Raw genomic sequence first — 9,615 nt, forward strand, 5'->3', positions numbered from 1 at the left:
ACCCCCGGCCGGGATTGAACCTGCGGTCATAGAGTCTCAAAGCTCCAGCCCGTCGCGTTAGTGGCTAACGCGACGGGCTGGAGTTTTGAGACTCTATGACCGCGGGTTCAATCCCGGCCGGGGTATGGTTTGTTTGCAATCGTGTCATTACGATTTCTTGTGCCTTCACATACAGAGAGCTCTCATTTAATCACTTCTCCCAGCTTGTGTGTGTGTCGTGATGCGTGTAGAAATGTATCAGGTCGTTCTTTGTACTTGGTTTCTGCTTTCAAGGTGGAAACCCTTTCGGATTTAGTGCTTCCCCACAAATATATTATTATTATTATTATTATTATTAATGCAAATTAACAAAATATACTGCGTAATGCACACCTTCTCTTCGGTTACTACCAGGAAGTAATGCTCTGCTTCCTGATGAATAAAACACCTCCACCATACACATAATTAACGATGCTTTTAAATGAAACTGTTGTTCTTGATTCGCCGGTAGTCTCCCGGTCCGGGTCTTTTCCAGATGGTGACCCGGCCTTGGCTCCCTGTCTTGAGACCTATGTCTCCCATGGGAGGAGGGACAAGTACCTCCTCAGCTTCTGGATCAACTGTCCCCAGGCCTAGCCCCATTCCCCGCCTTCACAGGGCTCGTAGGGAGAAGCTAGGCCTCTGGTCTGCCATCTGCCCAGCCCCAGTGGGGCTCGTGGGAGTGACAGTCTTGTGAGCTGCAGGTGGTAGCAAGCTGTGGCTCTGGCGCCATCTCCGCCCTAGGAGGGCTCGCGGGAGTGGTGTCTTAGATCCCTCCTAATTATTTTGTTCTATAGTGTCTTCATTAATATAAACTGCAGGTTATTTTTTTTATTAATGGTAAACTTAAGTAAATTTATTAATGACACATCAAACTAGTATATATAAATAATAGATAATTATTTCAATTTTATAATTTATATTAACAGATAAAGTCAAAATTTATATTACAGTAAAGAATCTATTATCCGAAATTCCAAAATCCGGAAGTTTTTCGACGCGCCACAGTGGATCATTCAGTTTGCTAAATCCCAGTCCTGAGCTCTAAAGGTTCCTACGTCTAAAACTGTCAGCAAGATATTCTTTGAGAGTTAACTTAAATGGTAAAGTACTCGTAATGAAATACTTATGTTTGTTCAGCAACGAACAAAGATATACGTATTTCCTCTTTTCTTCATACATTATCGTTTAGTTTTTCATATTGAAGCATTATCTGTCTTTGTGTACTGAACGATTCTTCAGTTTTTTGTGCTCGGCAGCATTTTCGTGTCTTTCAGTGTCACTCAGTTTGGCTGCAATTGAACATTTGCAGGACACTGTCACAGAACCACGTGTAAAACGTGAACTGAACCTGGCTGGCCGTGTTCTCTTTTTACTCACTGAATCTGGACGTGTGCAAGTGGTTGTGTCTACGGCTGGAACTGCATATTGATTTGTATTGATTTTTTTCATGCGTTTTAAAAATATTTCATGTTTATGTTTTTAGTGTATTGATTTTACTATTTAATAAAAGAGTACATTTGTACTGCAACACGACCAAAACAAACCTATGCTGTGTAAAGGGTTGCTTTTGTACTGTATTACTACCATAAACCAGTATGCATCGTTATTCGAACCCCTTTTAACATACCACAATTTAGCTTTTGCATTTTATATCTGATAATGTTCCCTTAATATTAGGATCGTTTGAGGTGAGTATAACAGTATTATCGGGTCGTTTGATGGTAAACAGTGGAATTAGCCTATCAGAGACCCTACTATAAATAAGTCAAGGATTCCTAAAGGAAATAAGTCACTTTGTCTGACTTTTTGGGTTATCCTGGGTAATTTACATATATGTTATTATGTATGATAATTTATGTAACTGTATTTATGTGTATCTGTACCTAAATAAACTTACTGACGATACTACTCGTAGTCCACCTGACTCCATCGCTGGGTTTAACTTAGCCTACCTCTGCTAAGCGCCAAATTTTTACGTTTATTTATGAATATTTTTGTTATTTATTCATTATTTATAGAAAATAGTTATACGATTCATTATTGGGTTATATAAAAGAGATTAGATTACTGTCTATGGCCGAAACTCTCTTCTAAGATTAGATTGACACCTCCAAGATGCTGAGAAAATTTTCTAAACTTATTTTGGAAAATAATAGCGTCTTCGAGGCCATAAAATACGGTATCTTCTTTTTGTTAGTGATCATGTTCTTTTGGTACAGATCCTGTACAGTACAGTACCAAGTTGTCCTATTTTATCCAAGCATTTCAGATAAAAAATTCTTAACTGTACTAAGTAAATATAAAATTGATAAAACTTCACAAATATTAACATTATAACTGGTAGCATGTTATTTAAAACCATTTACAAATTTATATAAAAATATATCGTTTCCATCTTCACTTGGTCATGTCTAAGACCCTCGTCAGGAAGCACTTGTCCTGACGCGGGTCACGACGAACCTTACCTCAACCTTCACTTAAATATATTTGTTAAGAAGATTTTGAAAATCGCTTGAGTGTTATAAGTCCTATAATAATCTATCTTAAAAATATTTGTTTCAAAACTTTGTTTATATTTATCTACATAATTTTTTTTATTATCTTTCTCTTTTTCTGTTTTGCATCTGCCTCTTGCAAGAGAATTAAAAGAAAAAATAACAAAAATGTAAGATACCCAAAGGAAGGGTTTATGCACAAGTAGAAGCAAATTAAAAATACTCACCAGAATTAATATAGCAGCCTACCTAACTTGGATAAAATTGACGTAATATTTTATAGGCATGTCCTACCCAAGTTGTCTAAGACCAGTCTATATTTAGCTAGCATTATTTTAGAAAATATCTAAATTTCGCGACGTTTAGAGTGATTTTCGTAGAATTATAGTAAATGCGATTATACACTAATCTTGTTTGGCAATACAAACCTTGCGGAATAAGCGAAGTCAGTAAGCCTAGCTTGAAAAGTACGACCTTGTTGATGAGAACTCGTATGGGTCATAGACCGCTTGGGATATAGGAGGCGATCATGTTTGTTTTACAATACCGTGGAAGGGAGATCCAGTTCCTTTCAAGCATAAATATTGGAAAAATTTCCGACACTGCTGTGGCTGAGGCATTTATTACAGCTACATTTCGCTCTCCAGTTATGATAGGTAAGATTCGCTAAGCAATAGGACAAGTGTTTCCTGACTCGGGTCTTAGCAATATGATAACTCACCACCGGATCTTTTGGTCATCGGACCGAGACCTTCCACTGGTTTAACTGTCCAACCGACCTTACACATCGCTCTCCGGCATCTTCATCACGTTATTATAAACATTACGAGGACACAGGCGGTGTATAAAAGGAACATAGTGCGGTGCAGGAAGCAAGGATCATAAACAGTCGTTGTTTTATTTAAAGCGTCACTAGGAAGCTCCCTGGGAGCCAGACGTTGTATTTCTTGTCTCTTTTCACCAAAGTTTTTTGAACAAGATACTCGTCGTGGATCAAGAGCCTTTTCACCTTGGATCAAGTCTCTTTACAGGCATTAAGTCCTCCACCTTGGATCAAGAGCCCTTCACCGGCCCTGGCTAACCGACGTAAACTTGACAATTTCTGCCCTTCATGAGAGGAAGAGTGGTGACGCCTGAGGATGATTGGTGACGCCTGAGGAGAAGTGGTGACGCCTGAGGAGTGGTGATGCCTGAGGAGTGGTGATGCCTGAGAAGTAGTGGTGATGCCTGAGGAGGAGTGGTGATGTCTGAGGAGGAGTGGTGATTCCTGAGGTGGAGTGGTGATGCCTGTATAAGAGTGGTGATGCCTGTGTAGGAGTGGTGATGCCTGTGTAGGAATGATGATACCTGTGTAGGAGTGGTGATGCCTGTGTAGGAGTGGTGATGCCTGTGTAGAAGTGGTAATGCCTGTGTAGGAGTGGTAATGCCTGTGTAAGAGTGATGATGCCTGTGTAGGAATGGTGATACCTGTGTAGGAATGGTGATGCCTGTGTAGGAGTGGTGATGCCTGTGTAAGAGTGATGATGCCTGTGTAGGAATGGTGATACCTGTGTAGGAGTGGTGATGCCTGTGTAGGAGTGGTGATGCCTGTGTAAGAGTGATGATGCCTGTGTAGGAATGGTGATACCTGTGTAGGAGTGGTGATGCCTGTGTAGGAGTGGTGATGCCTGTGTAGGAGTGGTGATGCCTGTGTAGGAGTGGTGATGCCTGTGTAGGAGTGGTGATGCCTGTGTAGGAGTGGTGATGCATGTGTAGGAATGGTGATGCCTGTGTAGGAGTGGTGATGCCTGTGTAGGAGTGGTGATGCCTGTGTAGGAGTGGTGATGCCTGTGTAGGAGTGGTGATGCCTGTGTAGGAGTGGTGATGCATGTGTAGGAATGGTGATGCCTGTGTAGGAGTGGTGATGCCTGTGTAGGAGTGGTGATGCCTATGTAGGAGTGGTGATGCCTGTGCAGGAGTGGTGATGCCTGTGCAGGAGTGGTGATGCCTGTGTAGGAGTGGTGAGGCCTGTGTAGGAGTGGACATGCCTGTGTAGGACTGGTGATGCCTGTTTAGGAGTGGTGATGCCTGTGTAGGAGTGGTGATGCCTGTGTAGGAGTGGACATGCCTGTGTAGGACTGGTGATGCCTGTTTAGGAGTGGTGATGCCTGTGTAGGACTGGTGAAGCCTGTGTAGGAATGGTGATGCCTGTGTAGAAATGGTGATGCCTGTGTAGGACTGGTGATGCCTGTGTAGGAGTGGTGATGCCTGTGTAGGAGTGGTGATGCCTGTGTAGGAGTGGTTATGCCTGTGTAGGAGTGGTGATGCCTGTGTAGGAGTTGTGATGCCTGTGTAGGAGTGGTGATGCCTGTGTAGGAGTGGTGATGCCTGTGTAGGAGTGGTGATGCCTGTGTAGGAGTGGTGATGCCTGTGTAGGAGTGGTGATGCCTGTGTAGGAGTGGTGATGCCTGTGTAGGAGTGGTGATGCCTGTGTAGGAGTGGTGATGCCTGTGTAGGAGTGGTGATGCCTGTGTAGGAGTGGTGATGCCTGTGTAGGAGTGGTGATGCCTGTGTAGGAGTGGTGATGCCTGTGAGGCGGTCGTCACCACAGGGTACATTGCTTGTCCTTCTTCTTTCTTGAATCACACTTGGTAAATCTCTCATTCTCCACTAGCTGCATGACGCCTACGGTTTTAAAGTTACTATAATTATACCATTAATTTGGCAAGTATTGATCTCCACAGAATTCCTGATTTACTTTGCCTTCTCACCTGGCTGGGGACGGCCATCGAGGTACAAGATTTTCACTCTCTCTCTCTGTATATATATATATATATATATATATATATATATATATATATATATATATATATATATATATATATATATATATATATATATATAAATATATATATATATATTAATTACATATACGTAGACACAAGAATAAGGTAAACAACATATGCGGGAAAACAGGAAAATTGTTGTTGTATTTGAAGATTTAGTTTGACATTCACGACTTTAAGTAATGATTTCATAAAACCTTAATAAAGTATATTGAAGCGAAAGTGAGTTTAATACTCTATAAGTATGTGAGAAGTGTTAACAACTGACATAACATGAGTTATATGACAGGTACACCAAGCCCACTCAACATAGTAAATATTTTTATATGTAAGTGAACAACACACAGCCAAAATAGACTAGGATAAACATAGCCGCTTCTATCACAATGAAAATACCAGCTTAAGGAAATTATGCGATCACTGGCCTACAGGATAATATACGATCTCTGTAGCACAGTATATTACACAGTGACTTGACTACAGTACATATACACACACACACACACACACACACACACACACACACACACACACACACACACACACACACACACACACACACACACACACACACATATATATATATATATATATATATATATATATATATATATATATATATATATATATATATATATATATATATATATATATATATATATGCAATAAGATCACAGTAAACAGGTGAATTCAGAATATGCAAAACAACCACTCTGAAAGAATAGAGAAATTCCAAGCGCTTTCGTGACTACTCACATTATCAAGGGTAATGTGAGTAGTCACGAAAGCGCTTGGAATTTCTCTATTCTTTCAGAGTGGTTGTTTTGCATATATATATATATATATATATATATATATATATATATATATATATATATATATATATATATATATATATATATATATATATATATATATATATATATATATATATATATATATTTATATATATATATATATATATATATATATATATATATATATATATAAACATATATATGTCGTGCCGAATAGGCAGAACTTGCGATCTTGACTTAAATAGCAACGTTCATCTTGCCATATAAGACAAGTGAAAATTTGTGTATGCAATAATTTCGCCAAAATCATTCTGAACCTAACGAAAGAAATATATTTCACTGTGTTTGTTTAGTATTAAATTATTGTAAACAAATCTAAAATATATTTAGTTGGGTTAGGCTAAAATAAATTGTTCTTGTTATAATAAGGTTAGGTAAGTTTTCTAAGATTCTTTTGGTGCAAAATTATAAATTTTTACATTAACATTAATGAAAAAATATATCTTTAAACGTATAAGAGAAAATTTCAGAAAGGAATTAATTTTAAATGAGTTCTTGCTAATTGACCAGTTTTACATATTCGGCACGACATATATATATATATATATAAATATATATATATATATATATATATATATATATATATATATATATATATATATATATATATATATATATATATATATATATATATATATAAATATATATATATATATATATATATATATATATATATATATATATATATATATATATATATATATATATATATATATATATATATATATATATATATAATATATGAGGGTCTCTAGGACAGTTCTAGAGGTGGTACCTCCCTATATTTTTTGGAAAAAAAAATATATATATAACATATGTATATAATATATATATATATATATAATATATATATATGGAAATATAATATAGACCTGGTTACAGACCGGGCCGCGGGGGCGTTGACCCCCGGAACTCTCTCCAGGTAAACTCCAGGTAATATGTATTATATATATATATGTTATATATATATATGTTATATATATATATGTATTATATATATATATATATATATATATATATATATGTGTGTGTGTGTGTGTGTGTGTGTGTGTGTGTGTGTGTATGTATATATAAACTGATTCATATTTACTACCTACAATATATCTAGTAGCACATTTCATGCAAAATACGAGTCTACTGAAAGAGAAACGTTTTCAGATTCTGTATTATATGCAAAATATATATTTTAATTAGTTACTAATACTAGTTATAATAATGCAGTCTTTTATACGCATAAGTTCCTTATATATATATATATATATATATATATATATATATATATATATATATATATATATATATATATATATATATATATATATATATATATATATATATATATATATATATGTATGTATATATATGCAAAGTTCACTCTCATTCATACTTGTAAAGTATACCATAACGAGTGAAATGAACAACAGCACATCGCTCTTGCAAGTTCATAGACTATATTGAATCATGTTAAAATCTTTGTTTCTTTGCCCACTTTATGTAAAGAGATATTCCTGACGGATCAATGACTATCAGTGACGTTCACTGACATCAAGTGGTAGTTATAGCACTAGTTCTCAGTTTAATGATATCTTCATCAGCCTCAAATCTTATTCGCCTTCTACTGTCACACCTGATTAAGAGATTGTTATAGTCTACCACGAAGATCAAAGAAGAATCTTATATATATGGAATCCTGTGTTTATCGATAATACAGGCATGAGAAGGTCTAAGGTAGTGGTCACTGGGAGTCCTCAAGAGTTTGAAGGAAATGAACGATAGTAAAAAAAAATAGAAAAGGCACCACTCAGGGGATTTTCCCTACACTTCGTGGACTACTAACCAGTCATTCATCCTAGGTTTCGGAATAGGAAGAATAACCACAGAAAGAAAGAGATGTAGTCTTCAAGCAGATGAGGGCACTGCAACGAGTCCTGAAATCTTATTATCCACTTCTTCAATTACCCAGAGCGTCTTGTTTAATCTACGGCATCTAGTTTTCCGTTTGTGAAGTGACTGTTGTCTTCCGAGTAGCTGGTATGGTCATCAACCTCCACTACCTCAATGCCTCCCAAGATAGAGGTTGGTCGTGAACGCCTCTGCTCAATGCTCTGATTATTACTGAAGTTATCGGCCAGATGGAGCGCGGGACTGAGACCGTTGGCCAGAGACCGTGGACGTGGCCCCGTGTGGTACCTGGTGCGGGGGTTAGCGCGACCCTCAAGAGTGTAAACATTCGCCGGGCTGTTCTTGTTACGATTCATAGAGTCCATGGTGCCGGCCTCTGGTCGGATAGTGGAGCGGTACGAAGGGTAGTAGGACCGTCGCGTCGTAGAGTACGAGTAGGTATCGTAGCGAAGAGTCCCGCAGCAGGAGCGGCTCTTGACGATAGCTAGGAAGCCGTTCCTATACTTCTTGTTGAAGAAGGCGTAAAGGATGGGGTTGATGCAGGAGTTTGATGACCCCAGCCACTGAGCTATAGGCGTGATTATGGCCAGAATAGCTCCCTCCATCTCTCCAAGTTCCTCGCCCAGCTGAAACAAGACCATGGTATTTATTTTTTTATGCGAATGCACAAGAAAAAAATGTCTGTATTCTAGAAATTGAGAAAACATACAAACGGTATTTTTAGGTGTAACATATCATGTTAATAAAACCATAAACAGGATGATAGATTGAAAAATAATAGAAATACGGAAAAAAAAATTACAGTTCTGAAGAACCGTTACTACAGGTTAGAAGTAAAATACAAATTTAAATAATGATGAATTCATTGATGAAGATACGTTCATAAAAAATGTACATTCTCAAAATGACAACAGTGTTGCACTAAATGAGCTATATAATATGATAAGAGAGGGAGAGATAGGGAAATAGAGAGCCTGGTGGCCAGGATTCCTTTGGGTTCCTATTACATAAGCTTACCTACCTTGATCCTGGTGAAGATGACGTAGAGAGGGAGCCAGGAGAGCATGAAGATGATCACCACCACCACCAGCATCTTCACAACCTTCACCTTGCTGCGTTGCTGCATCTGGTGCACTGCAGCATCCCTGGAGTCCCCGGGGATGGATCTCCTGGCCACCTGCGGTACAGCAAAACCAAATCACCTGTACGCTTCTGTTTCAACAGAAGGTCAGATCCTGCACCCTACACTACCAGAAGGTCAGATCCTGCACTCTACACTACTAAAAGGTCAGATCCTGCAGTCTACACTAAAAGAAGGTCAGATCCTGCACTCTACACTACTAGAAGGTCAGATCCTGCACTCTACACTACTAGAAGGTCAGATCCTGCACTCTACACTACTAGAAGGTCAGATCCTGCACTCTACACTACTAGAAGGTCAAATCCTGCACTCTACACTACTAGAAGGTCAGATCCTGCACTCTACACTACTAGAAGGTCAGATCCTGCACTCTG

At 38.0% G+C, this 9,615-nt stretch overlaps 1 protein-coding gene across 1 annotated transcript in view; it reads right to left on the reverse strand.

Annotated features, from left to right (window-relative positions):
* Window positions 1-7,637: 7,637 nt before the first annotated feature.
* LOC138853009 (neuropeptide SIFamide receptor-like) overlaps window positions 7,638-9,615 on the reverse strand; it is a 31,829-nt gene continuing 29,851 nt past the window's right edge. Inside the window, exons 4-5 of the mRNA XM_070087102.1 lie at window positions 9,122-9,277; window positions 7,638-8,726 (exon numbers count right to left, since the gene is read on the reverse strand). Of these exons, the coding sequence (XP_069943203.1) occupies window positions 8,172-8,726; window positions 9,122-9,277 (711 nt within the window). The 3' untranslated portion in view covers window positions 7,638-8,171. The remainder of the gene's footprint in view (window positions 8,727-9,121; window positions 9,278-9,615) is intronic.

This window comes from Cherax quadricarinatus, chromosome 20 (assembly GCF_038502225.1).
Source record: "Cherax quadricarinatus isolate ZL_2023a chromosome 20, ASM3850222v1, whole genome shotgun sequence".
Taxonomy (NCBI): domain Eukaryota; kingdom Metazoa; phylum Arthropoda; class Malacostraca; order Decapoda; family Parastacidae; genus Cherax; species Cherax quadricarinatus.